The following is a 25,894-nucleotide window of genomic DNA, read 5'->3' as shown; positions in this document are numbered from 1 at the left end:
TGATCCTCTAACAACAAAGCTTTAATCCTGTCGCTTTCTCGGATTGTTCATTTTCTGGGCTGCTCTCCGTTTGGGTGACTTTTTACAATGGTGAGAAAGAAAATGTGGTAGATTCTGCAGTGGTCTTCCACTTGATGACCTTAATTCAGTGTTGTTAGGTAAAGAGGTAGAGGCCAATCCTTTTGGGTATTACACCTGGGAATAAGAATTCAATATATTTAAAACTTGAGCAAATCAGCTCTATTGAATTGTTAAACAGAAACTATCAAGTTAAACTGATCCAAACTTTAAGCATGAGGTCATAATTATAAACTAAGGGCAACACAAACATTCAGGTGGAACCTGCTTGTGACAGAAATGCAATAGTGCACCAGTCTGCCTCCTGGCTTTCTATAGACAGGTGCCCTGTACCATGGAGTGCTGACTGATTGCATTCATCTTGCAGCCACTTTCAATAAAGACACAAGTGTTGAAAATGCGACACTGCATTGAACATGTAACAGAGCTTCTTTTTCTCTAAGAGAAGAGACAGTATCTGGACCAACTTGCCTGCACAGGAGGTACAGTAAGAAACTTCAGTGAGTACGAAAAAGAAAATTAAATATTTCTTACCAGAAATTAGGAGTCAAGGTTACGAGAAATATAGCAGAGAGGAGGTGGCTGAAGGTCTTTGTCTGAGATAAGAAATCAAACCACTGAATAGCCAAATCACTGGAGAATGAGGTGAATTGTACTCTGTTGTTGTGAAGACACTATGTTGCCTACTAGTGTCAGAGAATTATCTAGAAGGAAAGATTCGTACAATTTGGCCTTTCAATCATAAGCAAATAAATTAAAGGGGTCTTCCTGGAACAAGTACACAGCATGGAAATAATAAATCAGTAACACCACTCTAACTTGCTTTTCTCAGTGGGAAGGGATTGGGGAATGGCAAGGTTCATCTGAGTTGTATTTAGCGCACAAAGGAACATTGGTCACAGGCCCATGCAATGTACAGCGCACAGGCAAGCAGGCTGTCTACTTGCTGGACATTTGACAGTATTGACCTTTTCAGTGTGTTGCGTACCCTTCATTGAATCATTGAATTCCTATATTTGACTCAACAAGCCCACATCGACACTCTGTATGAGTGACCTGAGCCTTGGCACAACCGTTGCTGGCCGACTCTGACAGCTACTCCTTTGTACAACGAGGGAGCCAAACGTTAAGGAAGTTGAACAAAGAGGCGAACTATGGAGATTTTGCTGTGTGTCACTCATCAGATTGTGTACCCACAATCTTTTTACAGTTCCCCAAGGACAGTCAGTTTCTGGGTTGCTTGTGGGTGCAGAAGTCAGTATTGCAAATGCTTTGTCCTTGGTATTCTCCTCCTCAGAGTTCCAGCAGGCTATTCAGGAGAAATCATGCACTTCTCGGCAGGGATCATAGGAAGTTTCATGGAACCTGTCAGACAAAAGAGTCGGAAACCTTAACAACCAGTGGTTATGAGTGGTCTGAAATGTTTGAGTGCAAGTTGTCGTGGAATGAAGAGTGTTACATACTTGCTTTTTGTTTGGGATGTGAATATTTCAGCATCTGCAGTTGCAATCTAGTCTTCTGGAAGGAAGCCCCATAGAGCACGTGGACGTGCTCCACTTGTATGGGATCTCTGCCCTGTTATTGACTATTTCTCTAGTAATGAGTAAAAGGGATAAATTAATGAGGTGACATAGATGTTAGTGCTGGTGCATGCAGAGGGAAGGAGGCTGAGGTAGAAGAGTGGATGAGGGAAGATATTGCAGTGATTGGGAAAACTTAAGCCTTAATGGGAGATCTCACTAAGAGAAGATCCTCTGGGAAGAGGATGTCTCTCCCCTGGATCATTTTGTCCACAGGACCTCCAGGCCTCTGTTGGAAAATCATGATTGATGCCATTTTTTTCTTCTCTGATATGTTTAGACTCTGTCCTTGGCCAAACAGAGCAGCTTCAGAGTGCCTGTGCTCGTCCAGGTACACAGCGGACTTTTAAACATGGTGTGAGTGCAAACGATGCTGGTGAATATTCTGGAGTATCTGCTGAATGACTTGTTGTGGGGGTGGTATGTGGTAAGTTGTTGCAGAAATCTGGCCTGAGGAACAACATAGGGCTAACAACATTGTAGGTAATTTATGAGATCAGTTTGGCAAGATCAGGTGCAAAATCTTACCAGGCCTCACGATGAAAATCCCACCAAATAAATCCAGGCAACTCGAGCTTAGCTTAAAACTTGTAAGATTCAACAGAAACTTTCCACAAAGGAGGTATTCTTAGAAATGTGACAGGATCTATGTAAGTAACCAGGAGAAATATTTGGACATCCAAGTTCTATTGTACACCAGAGTCGAAAAATATGGTGCTGGAAAAGCACAGCCCGTCAGCCAGCATCCAAAGAGCAGGAGAGTTGACGTTTCAAGCATAAGCTCTTCATCAGGAATGAGGGATGGCCCAAGAAGGCTGAGAGATAAATGGGAGAGGGTGGGGCTGGGGGGGAAGGTAGCTGGGAATACAATACATAGATGGAGTTGGGAGTGATGGTGATAGGTTGGAAAGGAGGGTCGAGCAGATAGGTGGGAAGGAAGATGCGCAGGTAGGACAGTTCAAGAGGACAGTGTCAAATTGGAGATTGGCTCTGGATAAGGTGGGAGGGAGGGTAAATGAAAAAACTGGTGAAATCTACATTGATTTTGTGTGGTTTCAAGGTCCCAAGGCGGAAGATTAGGCGTTCTTACTCCAGACGTCGGGTGAGTAACGTTTGGCCGTGGAGGAGGCCCTGGACCAGCATGTCCTTGGTGGAGTGGGAGGTGGAGTTGAAGTGGTTGGCCACAGGGCAGTGGGGTTGTTTAGTCTATGTCCCAGAGATGTTCTCTGAAATGTTCTGCAAGTTGGTGTTCTGTCTCTCCAATGTAGAGGAGACCACACCGAGAGCAATGGACACAGTAGATATCGTGTGTGGAAGTGCAGGTAAATTTCTGTCAGATGTGGAAGTTTCCTTTGGGGCCTTGGATGGTGGTGATTGGGAGGTGTGGGTGCAGGTTTGCACTTCTTGCTGTTGCAAGAGAAGGTGTCGGGAGTGGACGGTGGGTTGGTGGGGGCCATGGACCTAACAAAGGAGTTGCAGAGGGAATGGTCTCTGCGGAACGCAGTTGAGGTGGGAGGGAAATATATCCCTGATGCTGGAAAAGCACAGCCAGTCAGGCAGCATCTGAGGAGGAGAGTCGACTTTGAGCATAAGCTTTTCATCAGGAATGAGGGGGTGGTTCACGGGGACTGAGAGATAAATGGGAGGAGGCTAGGGCTGGGGGAGAAGGTAGCTGGAGGAAGAATGCCTCCTCTTCTGCCTTGGAACCTTCCAACCACATGGGATCAATGTAGATTTCACCAGTTTCTTCATTTCTGCTCCCCTGACCTTATCCCAGAGCCAACCTTCCAACTTGGCACCGCCTTCATAGAATCTCTACAGTGTGGAAACAGGCCCTTCGGCCCAACAAGTCTACGCTGACACTCCAAAGAGTAACCTACACAGACTCATTCCCCTACCCTATTATCCAATATTTGCCCCCGACTAATGCATCAAACCTACACATCACTGAACACTACAAGCAATTTAGAATGGCCAGCTCATCAAACCTGCATGTCTTTAGACTGTGGGAGGAAACCCACGCAGACATGGGGAGAATGTGCAAGCTCCACACAGTTGCTCGAGGCTGGAATCGAACCTGGGTCCCTGGCACTGTGAGGCAGTTATGCTAACCAGTGAGCCACCATGTTGACCCACTGTGGATCTCTTGAACTGTCCTACCTGTCCATCTTCTTTCTTGTCTATCTACTCTACCCTCCTGTCTGATCTATCACCATCATCACCTACCTTCATCGACCTATCTGCATCCTTAGAAGAATTCATACAGAGGACCCTTGCTGTTCTTCATCCTTAGAAGAATTCATAATTTTCATCACCTATAAACAGACCCTACCACTATCTGCATTCTGCAGAGACCATTCCCTCCACGACTTATTTGTTAGGTTCATGGCCCATCAACCCACCCTCCACTCCCAGCACCTTCCCTTGCCACCGCAAGAAGTGCAAAACCTGCGCCCACACCTCCCTACTCACCACTGTCAAAGGCTCCAAAGGATCCTTCCACATCCGACAGAGATTTACCTGTACTTCCACACACGTCATCTACTGTGTTCATTGCTCTCGGTGTGATCTCCTCCACATTGGCCAGACAGGATGCCAACCTGTGAAACGTTTCAGAGACCATCTCTGGGACGCACGCACTAAACAACCCCATCGCCCTGTGGCCAAACACTTTAACTTCCCTCTCGCTCTGCCAGGACCTGCAAGTATGGGCATCCTCCACTGCCAAATTCTAGCCCCTCGACACCTGGAGGAAGAATGCCTCATCTTCCACCTTTGGACCCTCTAACCACACAGGATCAATGTAGATTTCACCAGTTTCTTCATTTCCCCTGCCCCCACCTTATCCCAGAGCCAACGTTCTAACATGGCACTGCCCTTTTGAAATGTTCTACCTGTGCATCTTCCTTCCCACCTATCCGCTCCATTTTCCTTTCCGACCTTTCACCATTTCCGCCACCTCCATCTACCTATCTTCATCCTTAGAAGTATTAATATAAAGGATCCTTGCATTTCCAACTACTTTCTCCCCCCCCCCCCCCCAGCCCCACTCCCCTCCCATTAATCTCTCAGCGTCTTTGTTCACCCCCTCATTCCTGATGAAGAGCCTATGCTCGAAACATTGACTCGCCTGCTCCTCCGATGCTGCCTGACCAGGCAAATCAGGGCAGGATTTATGCACTTAATGGTAAGGACTTGGGCAGAGTTCCTGAACGAAGAGACTTGGGAATGCAGGTTCGTAACTCCTTGAAAGCAGAGTCGCAGATAGATAGGATAGTGAAGAAGGCATTTGCTATGCTTTCCTTCATTGGTCAGAGTATTGAGTATAGGAGTTGAGAGGTCATGTGTGCAATTCAGGTCTCCCTCCTGTAGGAACAATGTTGTGAAACGTGAAAGGGTTCAGAAAAGATTTACAAGGATGTTGCCAGGGTTGGAGGGATTAAGCTATAGGGAAGAGGCTGAATAGGCCATGCTTTTCCAGCACCAAGCTTTTCGACTCTGATCTCCAGCATCTACAGTCCGTTGTTGTTCCTATGTTGTACACCACTTCGTATGGAGCTCGCTAGTTAAACTATTCCTAATATCAATTAATTTATCTGGCCCATTGTATTCTGAGGTAACCTTCGCTGTCCACAACACCTCCGATTTTGGTGTCATCTGCAAACTTACTAACGATATCTCCTGTGTTCACATCCAAATCATTTATATAAATGACGAAAAGCAGTGGACCCAGCACTCATCCTTGTGGCACACCACTGGTCATAGGCCTCCAGTCTGAAAAGCAACCCTCCCTCTGTTTTCTATCTTCTAGCCAGTCTTCTATCCAAATGGCCAGTCCTCCCTGTATTTCATGAGATCTAACCTTGCTAGCCAGTCTACCATGAGGAACCTTGTCAAACGCATTATTGAAGTCCATATAGATCACGTTCACCGCTCTGCCCTTATCAATCCTTTTTGTAACTTCAAAAAACTCAAGTTAGTGAGACATGATTTCCCATGCACAAAGCCATGTTTACCTACCCATATCAGTCCTTGTCTGTCCCTCAGGATTCCCTCCAACAACTTGCCTTCCACTGATGTCAGGCTCACCAGTCTATAGTTCCCTGGCTTTCCCTTACCACCTTTCTTAAACAGTGGCACCATGTTAGTGAACCTCTAGTCTTCTGGCACCTCACCTGTGACTATTGATTATCCAAATATGTCAGCAAGGTACCCAGCAATCACTTCCCTAGCTTCCTACAGAGTTCGAGGGTGCACCTGATCAGTCTTGGGGATTTATCAACTTTTATGCGTTTTAAGACATCCAGGACCTCCTCGTTTGTAGTATGGACATTTTTCAAGATGTCACCAGCTATTTCCTCACATTCTATATCTTCCATGTCCTCCTCCCTAGTAAACACTGATGCAAAATACTCATTTAGTATTTCCCACATCTCATGCGGTTCCATACATAGGCTGCCTTGATCATCTTTGAGGGATCCTATTCTCTCCCGACTTGCTCTTTTTTCCTTAATGTATTCATAAAATTCCTTTGAATTCTCCTCAACTCTATTTGCCAAAGCTGTCTGTTGTTCCCTTTTTGCCCTCCTGATTTCCCTCTTAAGTATATTCATACTGTCTTATTCTTTTTTTTAAAGAATCACTCGATCTGTGCTATCAATACCTGACAAATGCTTTCTTCTTTTTCTTGACCAAAATCTCAATATCTCTCATCATCCAGCATTCTCTACAGCTACCTTTCACCCTAACAGGAACATAATGTCTCTGGACTCTCATTCTCTCATTTTTTGAAGGCTTCCCATTTTCCAGCTACCCATTTACCTGTGAACGTCCACCCCCAAGAAAGTTTTGAAAGTCCTTGCCAAATACCGTAAAAATTGGCCTTCTTCCAACTTCGAACTTTTAACTTTTAAATCTGGTCTAACCTTTGTCATCGCTACTTTAAAAGAATATAATTGTGGTTGCTGGTCTCAAAGTGCTCCCTCACAGACACCTCAGTCATTGGTCTAACTTATTTTCCAAGAGTAGGTCAAGTTTTGCACCTTCTCTAGTAGGTACATCCACATACTGAATCAGAAACCTTTCTTGTACGCGCCTAACAAATTCCTCTCCATTATTCTTACAGATAACTGAGACCTCTTTACAAATGCGTTTCTCAATTTCCTTTTCTTATTTCTCAGTTCCACCCAAATAACTTCCCTGGATGTATTCCCAGGAATATCCTCTCTAAGTACAGAGACAGGGAGGAAAAGATCAGTCTGATATTGATATAATCGGGAAAAGGAGTGAGTCAAATGAGTCAGCAGATGTGTTTTCTAGTGTGTGGAGCTTTTAAGTAAAGAGAGGTCCCAGTGAAATATTCAAGTTGTTAGAACTTAAAAAAAAATTAGTTCGTCTGAATTTAGAGAAATCTGAAAGGAGTCATAAATTTATCTTTACAATTCACGAGAAAGAAAGTGGAAAGCCTCGGTTAAGTCAGATTTTAAAGCTGAGATGGGAGTGATATTTCTGAGATTGTGTCTCTGGAAACAGATTGGAACTCTAATTTGATGTTTATGCTAAGGTGTTTTTAACTGTAGCACTTAATTATTGTTAAGTTTGTTTTTGTTTTGCGTAGTAAACTTCTTTTTATTGTCATAGAGTATCTGTAGCATCGTGAATATATTTTGGGGACAAACCATCACAGCAACCAACGACAGAAGTTTGGAGTAATTATTCTGATTGTCAGACTGTCCAATAAAATGGTGTTTGGTGTACACACAGGCTGCTGCTGTAAGCATTCACCTGTACTGCCATTCCATGTTCAGATTTATCGGCACCAGTGCATGTGCAGAGCTCCCCACCTTTACTTCTTTTATGCTTAGTTTTTACAAGGGATGGCCAAAGTTGAGTCAGTAAATGATTGAATCAATATGATTATTTCTGATCCAATTTTTTTGCCTGAACTGATTTGCACAACTGCATTTATGGAGGAAAGAAATACAGATTGTAGCAAAGTTTCACATTTATCATTTTTAAAACATTTTCCACTGTATGAAAATGTTACCACCTCTAGACACAAAAGATCTGGCAGTGCGTACAGTGCTAAATGACTTCTTTTCTCAATGGCTTTACACTCTTGCTGCAGGGTGAGGCAGGATCTGCCCTCCATTTTCATCTTTTCTGTGGCCTCTTGATCCAGGAAGGTGTTTATAATTCCATTTGATTTTGGCCAGAGTCGAGCAGTTCAGATAGCAACTTCAAAATTATCTCTTTTGTTTAACTCCTCATAGACAAACGCAGGTAGTGATGTCACACTACAAAGCTGTGTTCTTGCACATGCTCAGTTGGTGAAATTGCGGTATTCAGAAAACACAGCCATAAGCATTAAATGTGTGATCTGCTGTCCAGTATTATTGTCTGGTGGATCACAACAACAGGAACAGACCATTCAACGCAAGTGATCTGTGCCAACATTTATGTTCCACAAGCACTGCAGGCGTTCCTTGGGGTCGTATCCTGGGCCTCATCATCTACAACTGCTTCACCAATGACCTGCCCTCCAACGGAAGGTCAGAAGTGCGATTGTTTGCTGATGATTACAATATGCTGAACAGTATTCGTGCCTCCTCGAAAACTTAAACAGTTCGTGTTTGTATGCACCGAGACCTGACAAAGGCAGCACATACATGGGAATGCCAATACCTGCAAGTTGTTCCCTAAGTCACGTACCACCCTGACTTAAAACTGATCCACATCTCATGAACAAATAAAGTTATTTAAGCATAATCAAAAGAAAAGAGTTAATTACATCAGTAGCACTAATGTCACAGCCAAAATTGAATAACGAGAGATAAGTAAGTGTCTGAGGTCTTCATGTTTCTTACAAGGCGCAGGTACAGCCAATATATATGTAACGTAACTGACACGTCCACAGCATCTTCTGTATCAGGGCTTGATGGTGTATCGTAAAGAATAATCAGCCAAAATGAATAGTTTTGAGAATATCTCTGATCCTGATTAGTCACTGTCTATCAGTTAACTCACAGCCATCATTGTAAATCTGCTGTTTCTGTGCTTCACAATGATGGCCCAGTCTGCCCTTTTGTGGACGTATTCCAGTCCAAAAGCCCTTCACTAACACAGACTCCCAACTCCTTGGTCACACTGTCATAACTGTGGTACTGACTGCTGAACACTGGAAAGGCTAGGAGACCGCCGCTCTGGAGTTGACCGATGGGTTCAGCACTCTGAATCACATGGAGTGAGTCAAGCTGAACCAGGCCGTTACCACATAAAGCAGCTTCTCCTTGTCCATGCAGAGGCTTCTGTTAAACCTTCATCATCTTAAAATATTGCAAAAGAAGTACCTAACTTCTAAAGTGGTTATATAATAAGTACTGAATGTGCAGTTAAAACAGTGTTATATTAATTTGAATAACTCCAAATCCCAAGTGCAGATTAAAGTTAAGCAAAGCCTGGGGCATTGGGGTGAATGTGTATTTAAGTTTTCTCTGAATAAAGATGATTTGTAACAGTGCTAATGGCTGTGCGTCATTGGGTTCTCTCTTGGGATCGCCTCCATTTGAAGGGCAGGCTGCCAGGGACTGATGGTTTGGCAGCTACAGGGACTAGAACCCCCAACATGCTGACTGCCAATTTAGTTACGGCACTTACTGCCAGCTTTCTCTCCGGTGGCTCCGCAACAGACCTGTCTTATGGTCCGATGCAGTGGTATATGTCTGGATCAAAATTGTAGACCCCTGTTCTGCTCTCTTTCTCTCTTTTTATTTTCACATTTAAATTTAATAATCGCTTCTATCATATGTGTTGCTTTCGGTATGTGATCACTGCCCTGTTGGCTTAATCAGCTCGCTTTTGAAGCAAGATTACAAATGGAGTTACATAATTTCAATAATGTATCTGTTGTTTTAACCTGAATACTTTGGTAGAACACAAGAAACAGTCAAAGGAGTTATTCAGAATTATTGGAATTACAGGACCTTGTTACATAGGAATTAAATGTGCAAGTTCTTGGAAAACAAACCATTTGGTTTATCAGCGACTTGGCAGCTCATGCACAAAGTGGTACCCAAGACTCCAAAGCTATCTTCCTGAGAGAGGACATTGGTGAGGCCACTCTTAGAACTCCGTACAATTCTGATCACTTTTCTACAGGAATTATAGGGAGAGGCTAAATAGGTTAGGGATCTTTTCCCTGGAGTGTCGGAGAGGTGATCCAAGGTTCGCTAACGTTAAGGGCATTTAAATGGCCATTGGATGGACATACGGATGAAAATGAAACAGTGTAGATTATATGGGCTTCAGATCAGTTCGGAGAAAGTGAGGACTGCAGATGCTGGAGATCAGAGCTTAAAGATGTGTTGCTGGAAAAGCGCAGCAAGTCAGGCAGCTTCAAAGGAACAGGAGAATCGACGTTTCGGGCATAAGGAAGGGCTTATGCCTGAAACGTTGATTCTCCTGTTCCTTTGATGCTGCCTGACCTGCTGCGCTTTTCCAGCAACACATTTTTAAGTTCTGATCGGTTCCACAGGTCGGCGCAACATCGAGGGCCGAAGGGCCTGTACTGCACATGTAATGTTCTATGCTTTATGTAGATTTATAAAATTATGAGAGGTATGGCTGGGGTGAGTACCCAAGTTCTTTTTCTTATGTGGGAGAGTCAAAAACCAGAGGGCATAGGTTTAAGGTGAGAGGGAAAAGACTTTTAAAAAGGACCTGAGGGGTAAATTGTTCATGCAAAAGGTGGTGCATAATTGGAACGGCCTGCCAGAGTAAGTGGTGAAGGTGGGTAAAATTACAGCATTTAAATGGGTACATGAATAGGAATGATTTAGAGAGCAAATGGTACGAGGTCAGATTGGGATATCTGTTTGGCGCAAAAGAGTTGCACTTAAGGGTCTGTTTCCATATCGAATGATTCTGTGATTCTAATTGACAATAATCCATTAAACTATTAATTCAAGATTCTTGTGAAAAACAAATTCCACCATTTTCTGAGATTTGAACCAATTTCCTATGAACATTTCCTAAGTGTTCGGATTAGTAATAGTAGCATTATGCAATGATTTTTTTCTCCTGACTCTGCCTGCATCAGACCCACACTTGTTTCAGCCAAATGTTTCCTTTTCACGTATCTCTACAAGCATTTACAGCCTGCTTTCATGTTTTGCTAGATTGCATTCATATTCTGTTCTCTCTTTGCTTATTGGTTCCTGAGTCATCCTTTGTTGTATTTTAAAAACCTTTCAGGCAAATTTATTGGCCTTTTCTTTTAACTTTATACACTTCTGAACTTAACACCCTTGCTTCAGATTGAACTACCTCACTTTCAAACATTATGTAAAACGTTATCATATTGGTTCACTTATCTAAAAGTTCTTTTACAAAAAAGATTGTTAATTAGTCATTTTCATTACATAGTGCTAGATTAAAAAAATTACATGACCATTAATCAGTTCCTCAACATACTGCTTTAATAAACCACCCTGATCACAATTCAGAAACCCATCCTCCACAGCTTTAATGCTCAATTAGTTTACCTCGGCAAAAGGGTGATTGACATTACCTGTTATAACTATTTTGCCCATGCTATATTTTTCTCTAATTTCCTGATTAATATCATGCCCCACACTACTACCATTATTTGGTGGCTTATAAATAACTCCAACCAAAATATGCTGCCCTTTGCTTTTTTTTAGTCTCCATTCAAACAGATTCCAAGCATTGTTCTTCTGATCCAAGATTTCCCATTACTAATATACTGGACCCATCACTTCCACCTTCTTGTCGCATACCTTCTATCAAATGCTGCATGCATTCAGGTAGAACGCTGTTAATTTTGTCTTTTTGCCACAGTTCTGCTTTTGAAGTATACTTGATGCTTGACTTTCTCGTCTCTTTTGCATCTTTTTGACTTTCTATTACCAACACTTTCAGTTGGGTTAGCCCTCGGATTTCTGTAACCCCAACAAGCTAGTTTAAACCCACCCCAACAGCACTAGCAAATTTCCTTGCAAAGTTATCAATCCCAACCCCATTAAGGTGTAGCCCATCTAGCTGCCCCAGATATGGTCCCAGTTCCTCAGAAATTTGATGCCCTCCCTCCTACATTAGTTCTCAATTCTTGTATTCTTATTCTCACTTGCATGTGCCACAGGGTGTAATGCTGAGATTGCTGCTTTTGAGGTCCTGCTTTTTAAACTTTCTTCCCACTCACTGAAATCTGCTTTTGGGACCTCATCCCTTTTCCTGTCTATGTCAGCTTAGACGAATATTACAGTGTACCTTGTGGATGGTGTATACTGCTACCACTCTGCTTTAGTATTGTTAAGAAATTAATGTTGGAGATGAAGGATCTGCTGCCAGTCAAGCAGGCTGTCATGTGCTGGATGATTTCAATATTCTTTTACTGTTGTTATAACTGCACCTATACAGCTAATTGGAGAGTATACCACCACACTCCTGAGCTGTGCCTTGAAAGTAATGGATATTACTGAAGAAGGGGTTATGCCCGAAACGCCAATTCTCCTGTTCCCTGGATGCTGCCTGACCTGCTGCGCTTTTCCAGCAACACATTTTCAGCTCTGATCTCCAGCATCTGCAGACCTCACTTTCTCCATATGTATTGACGAGTCAAGAGGTGAATTATGCACTAGAATTCCGAATCTCCGACTTATCCCAAAAGGCATAATATATGCATGGCTCACAGGACTATGATGGAATGCGCTCCAATTGGCTGTATGGGTGTAGCTTTAACAGTTCAGTTCGGTGTGGTCAGTGGTAGTCACAGGATGTTTATGTCAGGGAGTTCAGTGATGGTAATGCCATTGAGCATCAAGGGCAATCATAAGAGTTGTTGGAGTTAGTCATTATTTGGCATGTGTGGAGTTTGTCAATTATTAAAACATTGTGCAATTATCAATGAACATCTCTGCTTGTGACCTCATGATGGAGTGAAGGTCATTGAAGAAGATGAAGATGATTGTATCTAGGACTGAGGAATTCCTGCAGTGATCTGCTTGGATGGAAATGATCGACTGTCAGCAACCACAATATTTTGCTTTGTGCCAAGTATAACTGCTGGTAGACTCCCCTTGATTCCCATTGACTTCACCTTTGCTAGGATTCCTTGATCTCATACCTAATCAAATGCTGCGATTGGTGGAAAGGGCAGTCACTTTAACCTCACCTTTGGAGTTCAGATTGTTTGTTTATATTTTAACCAGTTTTTTAGTAAGGTCAGAATTTAAGCAACCCGAGCAGAACCCAAATTGAATATCAGTGAACAGGTCATTCTTTTGCAAGTGCTGCTCAATAGCATTGTTTCTATAGCTGCTCAATAGCACTTTGATGATAGGATGGTAGTTGGCTGAGTTGGATTTGACCTGCTTTTTGTAGCCAGACATACCTGGGCAATTTTCCGCATTGTCGGTTGATGTCAGTGTTGTTGCTATACTGGAATAGCTTAACTGTGGCATGGTTAGTTTTGGAGAACAAGAAACCTGTTGAAATTCTCTAAATGCCATATTATTCCAGTATTGTAGTTTAGGTGAGTTCAACTGAGAATAAGCGATGATACAGTTGCAGTTTTTCTGTTGCTTGAAGGTAACATTGGTGAATGTCCACCATCCAGAGATTTTAAGCAGAGTTGAGGAGGTTCTATGGATTTGTGCTGTTTTTCATGGAGGTCATACCACCAAGCTGCTGGTTGTGTGCTGCTGTTGGAAGATACCTGCTACAGGAGGGTATAGATTGGCTAATGAGATGGGCTGATCAATGGCAAATGGAATTCAATCCAGATAAATGACAGGTGATGCACATGGGCAGGTCAAGCAAGACAAGAAAATACATGATGAACCATCTGACTGGGGGAAGCACCAAGGATTAGAGAGGACTTGATGTACATGTACACTAGTCCCTTTTGTGTCAAGACAGTTAGATAAAGTGGTTAAGAAGGCATATGACACTCTTGACCTTATTAGCTGAGGCATAGAGTTTTAAGAGGAGGGAGGTTATGCTGGAATTATATGAAATGTTGGTTAGGCAACAGCTACAGTATTGTGTGCAGTTCTGGAATCCATATTCTGGGAGGGATGTGATAGCACTGGAGGGGTGCAGAGGTGAATTACTAGGATGATCCATGAGCTAACAAAAACAGAAGTTGCTGGAAAAGCTCGGCAGGTTTGGCAGCAAAAGTTTCTGGTCTGACCCTTCCTCAGAACTGATGGTAGCTAGGAAATTTATTTGCAGAAGGTAGGGTGGGGGGAGGGAGTAAGGAATAAATGATAGGTGGGCATAGAGCCCAAAGAGAGAGAAGAGCTGGACAGACAAAGGTGTGAATAATGATCTGGCCAAAAGAGTGAATAGCTGTTAATGGAGACTGTTAGTGGCTCGCAATGGGTAATATGTAATGGCAGACTGTGTGATAACACGATCCGTTGTGTGGGACTGGGGGCTAGGACATGGAAGAGTTCAGGCCCTAAAATTATTGAACTCAATATTGAGTCCAGAGGGCTGCAGCATCCCCAAGTGGAAAATAAGGTGATGTTCTTCCTGTTTGTGCTGAGCTTTGCTGAAGCACTGTAGCAAGCCTGAGACAGAGATGTTGGTCAGGGAATAGGGTGATGATGTCAAAGTGGCCGGCAATTGGAAGCTCAGGGTCATTTTTCCAGGCAGAAGGTAGATGTTCTGTAAAATGGTCACCCAGTCTATACTTCGTTTCCCCGTTGTAGAGGAGACCACATTGTGAGCAACGAATGCAGTAGACTAGATTGCGTTATGTGCAGGTAAAGTGCTGCTTCACCTGGAAGTTGTGTTTGGGGCCTTGGAGGAGGGACGAGATAAATAGGCAGATGTTACATCTTCGGTGATTGCCGGGGAAGGTGCCATGGGGCTGTGGGGGCATGTTGGGAGTGAAGGAAGACTGGACCAGGAGGGAACAGTCCCTGCAGAAGGCGGGTGAAGGATGGGAGAGGAGTATGTGTCTGGTGGTGGCATCTTGCTATATGTGGCAGAAATGGCAGCTGATCTCTGGGCTAGAGAGTTTGTTATGAAGAGAGATTGTGCCCGAAACGTCGAATCTCCTGTTCCCTGGATGCTGCCTGACCTGCTGTGCTGTTCCAGCAATAAAGTTTCAACTTTGATCTCCAGCATCTGCAGACCTCACTTTCTCCATGAAGAGAGATTGGCCATACTGGGATTGTTTTCCTTGAGAGGGATGTGTTTGCGATGTATGAAATTATAAGGGGTACAGATAGAGTAAACAGGAAGAAACTTCTTCCCTTTCTGAAGGGATTACTGACCTGTGTGCAGAGATTTAAAACAAGGGGCAATAGGTTTAGCTTAGATGGAACAAAGAAAGAACGAAGAAAATATACAGCCCAGGAACAGGCCCTTCGGCCCTCCAAGCCTGAGCTGATCCAAATGAACTGTCTAAACCTGTCGGTCAATTCCTGAGCATCTGTATCCCTCTGCTCCCCACCTAGTCATGCATTTATCCAGACGCATCTTAAATGAATATACCGTGCCTGCCTCTACCACCTCTGCTGGCAACACGTTCCAGATGTCCACCACCCTCTGTGTGAAGTACTTGCCGCATGTATCCCCCTTAAACTTTCCATCTCTCACCTTGAAAGTGTGACCTCTCTTATTGAATTCTTCACCCTGGGAAAAAGCTTGTTTCTATCCACCCTGTCTATACCCTTCATGATTTTGTAAACCTCAATCAGGTCCCCCCTCAATCTCCTTTTTTCTAATGAAAACAAACCTAACCTACTCAACCTCTCTTCATAGCTAGCACCTTCCATACCAGGCCACATCCTCGTAAACCTTCTCTGCACCCACTCCAAAGTGTCCACATCCTTTTGGTAATGTGGCGACCAGAACTGTACACTGATTTCTAAATGCGGCCAAACCAATGTCTTGTACAATATTAACATAACTTGCCAGCTCTTATACTCAATACCCCGTCCAATGAAGGCAAGCATCCTATAAGCCTTCTTGACCACTCTATTCACCTGTGTAGCAATCTTCAGGGTACAATGGACCTGCACTCCCAGATCTCTCTGCCCATCAACTTTTCCTAAGGCTCTTCTGTTCATTGTATAATTTGCTCTAGAATTAAACTTGCTTAAATGCATCACCTCACATTTGTCTGGATTGGAATCCATCTGCCACTTTTCCACCCAACTCTCCAGTCTATCTATATCCTCCTGTATTCTCTGACAGTCCCTTATGCTTTCTGCTACTCCACCAATCTTTGTGTCATCTGCAAACTTGCTGATCATACCAACAGTGTCCTCTTCCAGATCATTTATGTATATTACAAACAACAGTGGCCCAACACTGACCCCTGTGGAACACCACTGGTCACCTTTCTCCATTTCGAGAAACTCCCTTCAACTACTACTGTCTCCTGCTGCTCAACCAGTTCTTTATCCACCTAGCTAGAACACCCTGCACACCATGTGACTTCACTTTCTCCATTAGTCTACCATGGGAACCTTATCAAACGCCTTACTAAAGTCCATATATATGACATCAACAGCCATTCCTTCATCTAACAGCTTGGTCACTTCCCCGAAGAACTCTATTAAATTGGTAACGCATGATCTCCCCCGCACAAAACCATGTTGCCTATCACTGATAAGCCCATTCTTTTCTAAATATAAGTAGATTTTATCCCTCAATACCTTCTCCAGCAACTTGTCCACCACCGACATCAGGCTCACTGGTCTGTCATTACCCAGAATATCCCTACTACCTTTCTTGTACAGGGGGACAACATGAGCAACCCACCCGTCCTCCGGCACCTCACCTGTATTTAAGGATGCCACAAAGATATTTGTCAGGGCCCCAGCTATTTCCTCTCTTGCCTCCCTCAGCAACCTGGGCTAGATCCCATCTGGTCCTGGGGATTTGTCCACCTTAATAACCGCTAGCCTACCCAACACACCTTTCCCTACTTATGTCAAGATGTGAGGAAAAGCTTTTTCACCCAGAGGGTGGTTGGAATTTGGAACTCATTGTTTGTAAGGGTGATAGAGACAGAAACCCTCCATGTTTAATAATATTTCATATTTAAATATTAGATGTTCACTTATGATGACAAGGTTATGAGCCAAGTGCTGGAAAATAGAATTGGAACAGTTACGTGGTTTGTGCTCAGCAAAGGTGGAGGTGATATGCTTAGAACTGCCAACATGTAGACTTTGTTTGTTTCAACCTGGTACATGTGTCCATCTCGCAGCCCATTACAGCAGCTGCCCAAACTTCTGGAAGCACAAAGTCTTTGATCAATATAAGAAAACACTGGGCAAAATTTATCATTGAAGCACCCCTATTCCTGGTGATTTACCGCATAAACCTCAGTTGCCCACCTATCCTTTAAAGATGTTCGAGTTAAGTTGGTGGATGTATGGAGTCAACATCCTACTCAAATCAATTAAATCAATTTACAGTTGAATGAAAATTAGGTCAAGAAAATCCTTTGTTTTGCTTTTCCTCTATTTTAATTTATACACTGTATCTCACCTTATAGGACATTTTGAAGAACACAGATATGAGGCGTTATTCTGTTGTGCAGGCTACTAACACCACTGTGATTCGCGAATCCCCTAATACCTACATAATTGCACGTCATCTGACTGTCCGGTGTGTACTATTTGTGTGATTTTCCTGCTGATGTTCATGATGTCTTCTGCATCAGGCATTTTATTATGTGAAATGGGATCTATAATATAAGTTGTTTAAAACTCTAAGGGGGTATCACTTTTGGTGGTTTGTGAAGGTTCCACTGTAAGCAGTCTTTTTCATTGCTTAGATAGATCTCAATATTATCTTTACAGTGCATCCTGTTGGTTTCAAGGGCATTTTTGTCTCTATTTGGGAAAATGGGTTTGATTTGTTTTCAATCCCAGCAACCAAAATGACAATGGTCCATAAGCAACCAAAGCAGTTTGCTGAATCATCATTGCAATCCGCTGACACCAGCCAACATTAGCCTGCCAACTTGTGCCCACTAATGCCCAGAGTAACAGCATTGGTGGGAGACTTCATTGTTTTCATCATGCTTTCAATATTTTCTTTAACAAGCATCAGCATTCAGTGCAGACTTATTGTGTCTAGTTGTGTCAGGGCTGTATGAAAGTTTTATCTCTGGAAAGTTATTCCCTCTTCCCATTTATTTTCAGGACGGATTTCTGTGTACATAAAGATGAACCTTGTGATACTGTAGGTGAGTAGAAGTTCTTGAAATAAAAATTTGCTTCTAAAGAATGTACATTGATTAAAACTTGACCTTGAATTTAAAGAACTTGGTATTGCATTTTCAAATTCCTTTTCTATGCTTTTTCTCTAGTATTTTTCATGGTGTTTGTGTATAGAATTTGTAGTGTTTATTCTTCCCTTCCATGAGTATTCATTTAAATATAAACATAGTTAAACCTCAAGTTACAAGATTCCATGCCTGTTGAGTACTTGATTGAGCTCACAATTTGCAATATGCTTGGTTTTCTAACCATACTGGTACTTGCCCAGTTCTGTGTTCTGTATTCTGGCCAAGCAAGGTTTTATACAAAAAATATTGAACTGTGGAATGCTCTCCTCCTAAGGCAATGGGTGCAGGAGGCCAAATAAAACTTAGAGGACAGTGATTTTTAAAAAAAATATATTATTTGATTATATGGATCAAATAGAATTGAGATGTATTTCTGCCATGAACTAGTGAATGATGGCACAGGTTTGAGGTGGAATAGTCCACTCCTGTTCCTGAAACTATTTAAAGCATAGTGTATTATTCGGCTACTAAAAGCACTGCTATGTAACCTGAATTATTCCTGTAAGACCTCAAAATTTAATTATTAGAACACACTGAAAGAAATTGGAGCCCAAGTTACTTGTAAATATCCTGGGGCTGACTTGAGCTGTTTTTTTTTTTCTGATATTCTCTCTGGATTAGAGTCTACTTTTCTTTCTCATTTTCAATGTCACTTAATGTGTGGTAGAAATTTGCAAGCACAGTACCAAACATCAGTCAGATGTGCAATAACTGATAGAATGTTGGAGGTCGGTAGAGGATGCAGTGGATGTGATTAGCATACCAATTTATTTTCTAAACTTTAGCATAATTTAATTTATTGTGGTGATCTTGGTTATGTTCAAGATTGACCATTTAATACTGATTCATTCAAATCATATACACATTCATGCGGATATAGGTGATGGACATGTTTACATTAAAGGAACATGTGATACGGACAACAAAAACAGAAGTTACTAGAGAAACTGAGTGGGTCTGGTAGCATCTGTGGAGAGGAAGCAGAAGAGTCACTAGACTCAATGTTAACTCTGCTTTCTCTCCACAGATGCTGCCAAGCCTGTTGAGTTTCTCCAGCAACTTCTGTTTTTGTTGTCCATATCACATGCTCCTTCAATTGAAACAAACAGACCCCTGCCTGGAGAGAGAGCCAAAAATAAGTCATCTGGACCTCTGACTTCATTTTGTAATGGTCAACTGTCCATATCACAGAATAAAACAAAGAACTATGGATGCTGGAAATCTGAAAACGAAAATAGAAGTTGTTGGAAACACTCCGTAAGTGTGGCACTGGGAAGAGAAAGCAGAAGGGTCACTGGACTCGAAATGTTAACTCTGCTTAACTGTTACAAAATGGAGTCAGAGGGCAGGTGACTTCTTTTTGGCTTTCTCTCCAGGCAGGGTTTTATTTATTTCAGTGGAAGAGCCCTAAAGTAACAATAAGAACATAAGACCATAGAAAACAGGAACAAGAGTAGGATGTTTGGTCCCTTGAGCCTGCTCTGCCATTCAATAAGATCAAGACTAATCCAACATAATACCTGGCGCCCACCTTCCTGCCCTTTCTTCATACCCTTGATTCCCCTACTGATCTTGAATCTATCAGTCTCAGCCTTAAATATACACAAAGACTCTGCCTTCACAGCTTCCTGTGGTAAAGTATTCCTAAGACTCTCAGACAATGAGAGAAAAAAAAATTCCTCCTTATTTCACTCTTAAAATAATGCTCCTTAATTTTGCAACTATTTTTTCTGGCCCTAGATTCTCCCATGAGGGTCATCATTCTATCAATATTTACTCTTTCCCTTAAGAATCCTGTGTGTTTCAATGAGATCACCTGTCATTCTTCTAAATTCTAATCACTGGTGTCCCAATCTGAAGAAGGGCTTAGGCCCGAAACGTCGATTCTCCTGCTCCTTGCATGCTGCCTGACCTGCTGCGCTTTTCCAGCAACACATTTTCAGCTCTGATCTCCAGCATCTGCAGCCCTCACTTTCTCCTTCCAATCTGTTTAACCTTTGCTCATAAGACACTCCACCTACATCTGGGATCATCCTAGTGAAGCTTCTCTGAAATGCCTCCAATGAAATAATAGCTTTTTTTAAACAAGGGAACCAAAACTGCTCATAGTATTCTGATGTGGTCTTTCCAGCAATTTATACAGTTGCAGTAAGACTTCCTTACTCGAAAAGTCCCCTTGAAATAAGGGCCAACCTTCCACTAACCTTCCTGATTATGTCCTATACCTGTTTGCTAGCTTTCTGGGCTTCGTGCTCAATGGGAGGCACGGCGGCACAGTGGTTAGCACTGCTGCCTCACAGCGCCAGAGACCCGGGTTCAATTCCCGCCTCAGGCAACTGTCTGTGTGGAGTTTGCACATTCTCCCCGTGTCTGCGTGGGTTTTCTCCGGGTGCTCCCACAGTCCAAAAATATGCAGGGTAGGTGAATTGGACATGCTAAATTGCCCGTAGTGTTAGGTGAAGGAGTAAATGTAGGGGAGTGGGTTTGAGTGGGTTGCTCTTCGGAGGGTTGGTGTGGACTTGTTGGGCCGAAGGGCCTGTTTCCACACTGCAAGTAATCTAAGTACCCCCAAGTCCCTTAATGTTGCACCTTTCTGCAGTTTTTCTTCTGTAAACTTTGTATCCCTCTTGTAACCTGCCTTTCCTACCTGTTTTTGTTTCATATGCAAACTTGGCAACAATACATTTGCTTCCTTCCTTCTTCCAAATCATTAATGTATCTTGTAAACAGTTGCAAACCCAGTACTGATTCTCATGGAGCCCCACTTTTCTCAGGTTGTCAACCTGAAAAAGGATCCCTTATGCCCACTTGCTGTTTCTTGTCCATTAGCCAATTTTCTATCCATGCCAGTTAATATCCCTCACACCATGGACTGTTATATTATGACTTAATCTTTTGTGAGGTACTTTATTGAATGACTTCTGAAAGTCCAAATAATGACACTGGTTCCACCATCCCCAAATCCACTGTGGTTCAGACCTTCTCGAAAAATTCTAATAAATTAGCCAGCCATAACTTTCCTTTCATGAAACCACGTTGATTCTGCCTAATTAGGTTATGTTTTCCAATCGTTTGGTACTTCTCCAGAACCCAAGGATTTTTGGAAATTTACATGCAACAACTTGTTTTAGAATCCTATTATGTAAGCCATAAAGGTCAATGGACTTCAATTTGTCTAATATTGCGTCTTTAGTGATGGTGAGTGGTATTTAATTCCTCCCCCATATTATTTAGTATTAATGGGATGTTCAAAGTATCTTCCATCGTAAAGACTAATGCAAAATATCTGTTTAACTCCTCTGCAGTTACTCGTTCCCTGAAGCCATCTCCCCACTTCCATTTTTTAAGGGGCCTCTGTTCACTTTGATGTTTGTCTTCCTTTTTGCTCTTATTGTCAGTTTTTATACTCCGAGCTACTTTGCCCTTGTTTATTTTTCTTCTTTTTATCATCGTTATAGTCCTCCTTTTCTGGATTTTGAATTTGTTAGGCTGTCTTTCGCCTCCTTATTTTCTTTCAACTTAATACTTTCCCTAACTTCAGTGGTAAGCTATTATGATTTTATCCCTCTCTTAGAATCTTTCTGACTTACTGGGCTATATTTTGCTGAAAGTAATAAATTATCTTCTTAAATGCCTGCCACAACTTGCTTACTGTCATCCCTGTTAATCTATCTCTGATCATCCCTTTCTTATTTCTCAGTTCTACCCAAATAACTTCCCTGGATGTATTTCCGGGAATATCCTCCCTTAGCACAGCTGTAATGCTATCCCTTATCAAAAATGCCACTCCCCCTCCTCTCTTGCCTCCCTTTCTATCCTTCCTGTAGCAAATGGAATCCTGGAACATTAAGCTGCCAGTCCTGCCCATCCCTGAGCCATGTTTCTCTAATTGCTATGATATCCTAGTCCCATGTTCCTAACCATGCCCTGAGTTCATCTGCCTTCCCTGTTAGGCCCCTTGCATTGAAATAAATGCAGTTTAATTTATTAGTCCTACCTTGTCCCTGCCTGCCCTGACTGTTTGACTAACTTCTGTTCTCAACTGTACCAGTCTCAGATTGATCTCTTTCCTCACTATCTCCCTGGGTCCCACCCCCCCCCCACCTTACTAGTTTAAATCCTCCCAAGCTGGTCTCACAAATTTCCCTGCCAGTATATTAGTCCCCTTCCAATTTAGGTGCAATCTGTCCTTCTTGTACAGGTCACTTCTACCCCAAAAGAGATTCCAATGATCCAAAAATGTGAATCCTTCTCCCATACACCAGCTCCTCAGCCATGCATCCATCTGCTCTATCCTCCTATTCCTGCCCTCACTAGCTCGTAGCACTGGGAGTAATCCACATACTACCCTTGATGACCTTTTTAAATTTCTGCCTAACTCCCTGTAATCTCCCTTCAGAATCTTAACCTTTTCCCTTCCTATATCATTAGTTCCAATGTGGACAATGTCCTCTTGTCGGCCCCTCTCCCCCGTGAGAACATTTTGCACTCTCTCTGACACATCCTTGATCCTGGCACCAGGGAAACAAACACACCATTCTGCTTTCTCGCTGCTGGCCACAGAAACGTCTGTCTGTACCTCGGTCTACAGAATCCCCTAACACAATTGATCTCTTGGAAGCCAACGTATCCCTCGTTGCATTAGAGCCAGTCTCAATACCAGAAACTTGGCTGTTCGTGCTACGTTCCCCTGAGAATCCATCATCCCCTACGTTTTCCAAAACAGCATACCTGTTTGAAATGGGTATATCCACAAAAGACTTCTGCCCTAGGTGCCTACCTCTATTACCCTTCCAGGAGTTAACCCATCTATGTGACTGTATCTGAGACTTTCCCCCCTTCCTATAACTGCCATCCATCACATACTGTTTCTGTTGCAAATTCCTCATCGCCTCTATCTGCCTCTCCAACCGATCCACTCGATCTGATAAGATTCGCATCCAACAGCATTTATGGCACATATAATCCGCAGTAATCCTTAATCTCTCTTTAAACTTCCACATCTGACAAGAAGTACGTATCACTGCAAAGGCCATTTTTGCTCCTTCACAATCTACAGGCCCAGAAAATAACACCGTCTTATTTCCCCTACAAAACACTGCACCAGGTTAAATTAATAGCTATGGCTTATATTTTAAGTTTAATCAAGAGACTTATCTCCAAAAACATATAATCAAGAAAGAACCCACTGTACTCCCTAATACAGCCTTTCTCTTGGACAGACTTAAAACAACATGGGCGGCACGGTAGCACAGTGGTTAGCACTGCTGCTTCACAGCGCCAGAGACCCGGGTTCAATTCCCGCCTCAGGCGACTCTCTGTGTGGAGTTTGCACATTCTCCCCGTGTCTGCGTGGGTTTCCTCCGGGTGCTCCGGTTTCCTCCCACAATCCAAAAATGTGCAGGGGTTAGGTGAATTGGCCATGCTAAATTGCCCGTAGTGTTAGGTGAAGGGGTAAATGTAGGAGAATGGGTCTGGGTGGGTTACGCTTCGGCGGGTCGGTGTGGACTTGTTGGGCCGAAGGGCCTGTTTCCACACTGTAAGTAATCTAATCTAATCAAAACAATTAACTTATCTGATTCTGTGTTGTGAACTTCGCTCAAACTGGTTCCTCCAAGATTAGTTGTGAAATTCACTGTTTGTTAATTTTCCCAGATGCACTCCGATGTCTAGCAACACATGAATTCAAACAGCAAAGACAGTAACTGTGCAGGGTTTTTTTTCTCTCTCTCTCTCTCCTGCACTGTCCTCACCATGTACTTCCTTTGTCTGTACTTCTCCCTTTTAAAACTGCTGTTGTTTTGACTTTTTTTTCCAAAGTTCCAAAACAATGCAACAGCATATAAAACAGTAATTGAGCTCCTGGAATTCGAGGAAATCACCTCCAGCACCTAAACTACCTCAGAAAAAGGAGCAGCTCTTACAGCCAGAAATTGTTCCTGCCCTCCATCTTGGATTACCCAGAATCTTACTACGAGGTCATTTATTAAACCTGATGTCATTCATTATCCGTAACCAGATCCAACATTGTCTGTTTCATGATCAGCTCTATGACATATTGCTCTAGAAAGCCATCCCTATTTTTCTCTATGAATTTGCTGTTATAGCTACCCATTCCAATTTGATTACTCCAATCAACATGAAGATTAAAGTCATCCCTTAATTATTGCTCTATTTGTTTGTTGATCTTGGACTGAAGTAATTGTCTAAAACCCACAACCTCGAATAACCACAGCCATCTTCCTTTGTGCTCAGTATGCCTCCATACAGTGGAGCATTTTCCCCGATTCCTAAACCTAAAAATGAAATTGCGCTCTGGTGATAATACAGACCTACATGTGTGCCAAATGAGTCTTAGCAGCACAGAAAGTGACCATTTGGTCTGTCACTCATGTGCCAGCTCTTTGAAAGATTTTGCCCCATATGCCAGTTCTTCCCCATAACCCTGCAAATTAGACATCTTGCAGTATTCCTCCCACACCCATTTGGTTTGCTGATTGGTTACTTCATACAAGTTGGCTCCATTATTGAGAATAAGATCTGAAGGTTTTTGAACACTTTTTCTTTTCCAAAATTTAGTTTGAATGTTTGTGTTGTAAATAAATATTGCTGAAACTGATAGTTTTGTGTAGAATCCCTACAGTGTGGAAAGAGCCCATTTGGTCCATCAAGTCCACACTGACCTCCTGCTCCCCTACCCGAAACCCTGTGTTTACCATGCTTAGTTCACCTAACCTGCACATCTTTGGACTGTAGGAGGAAATCCACACAGACATGGGGAGAACGTGCAAACTCCATGTAGACAATCATCTGAGGGTGGAATCGAACCTGGGTCCCTGGCACTGTGAGGCATCAGTGCTAACCACTGAGCAGCCATGTCATGCCATTGCTTGGTGTTTTGGAAAAGCATACTGGATACTAAGTTTTTCCAACACATACATTATCTGAATAAACAGATATAGACTACTCAGTTTTCCATTCCAGCAATGTTAGTTAGAATAATCGTTCATTATCTTCACTTTAAACTTTCTCCAAACCCAGTGAAAATGTAATAGACATAAATCGCATGATCTAAATTTTTGATTCTTCTAAGCATCCAAGGCAGACATGGGTTTGGGGAGCATTAGTTCACAATAACTCCCTTAGTCTTTCTTGTCTTGTTCTCTGTGGACTATTCTGATTGTTCTTTACGTGTGAATTCTTACACAAGGAAAACGGAAAGTACTCGCAGGAAATAATGTGGATTAAGATTGCATTGCACTGGCTTCTTTCCTGACCAGAGGCTGGGATACACATGTGCTATTTAACGCAGATATCTCCCTCACCCGAGTGGATTCTCAGCCAACAACCGTACTGGGCTCCAATGAAAAGCTCCCAATGATAATGGGTGTGGATGTTTAGAATCTGTCTGCAGCAAGATAATGAATCATAGTGTAAACATTTTCAGTGCCTGGCTTAAAAATATTGAAACTCCACTTTAACCTTCTGGTTGTAAAAGAGAATTTTAAATTTGCGCAGCTCTGACTTAACTTGAAACATACCACTTAACTGTAACTTAGAACCAAACCGTTTTTGCACATAAATGATTTACAAAACCCCCAACCTGTTTCATGTCCTACTGAATAGCTTGCTGTTGTATTGCCAAGAACAATAGCCCTGATTCTAACCTCCCCCAGTTTGACAGGACATGTGGGGATTACAATAGAGACAGTGTATAATTTGCCATGTTCGCACTGAGCCCATGACCTGCTCCATTTTAGTAGAAGCACTTTGAGCAGTCAGGAGAGGTTATTGCTCCCCATACCTTGAGATTTAGGCACTGAGACCTATGTGATGCTGCTGCTCCTTTAACAAGGTTACGTTGTTCTTGGTTTTGTTTCAAGAGGAATTGTAAAAG

The 25,894-nt window shown here is 42.5% G+C and overlaps 1 protein-coding gene across 1 annotated transcript in view; it reads left to right on the top strand.

Moving 5' to 3' along the window:
* adamts17 (ADAM metallopeptidase with thrombospondin type 1 motif, 17) overlaps nucleotides 1-25,894 on the top strand; it is a 686,029-nt gene that overhangs the window by 138,301 nt on the left and 521,834 nt on the right. Inside the window, exon 7 of the mRNA XM_043677648.2 lies at nucleotides 17,852-17,895. Within this exon, the coding sequence (XP_043533583.2) occupies nucleotides 17,852-17,895 (44 nt within the window). The remainder of the gene's footprint in view (nucleotides 1-17,851; nucleotides 17,896-25,894) is intronic.

Source organism: Chiloscyllium plagiosum, unplaced genomic scaffold, assembly GCF_037043375.1.
Source record: "Chiloscyllium plagiosum isolate Xiang-an unplaced genomic scaffold, Cpla_swu_hap1 HiC_scaffold_39, whole genome shotgun sequence".
NCBI classification, from domain to species: domain Eukaryota; kingdom Metazoa; phylum Chordata; class Chondrichthyes; order Orectolobiformes; family Hemiscylliidae; genus Chiloscyllium; species Chiloscyllium plagiosum.
Note: the sequence above shows the minus strand (reverse complement) of the source record. Positions and strands in the feature narration are given on the sequence as shown.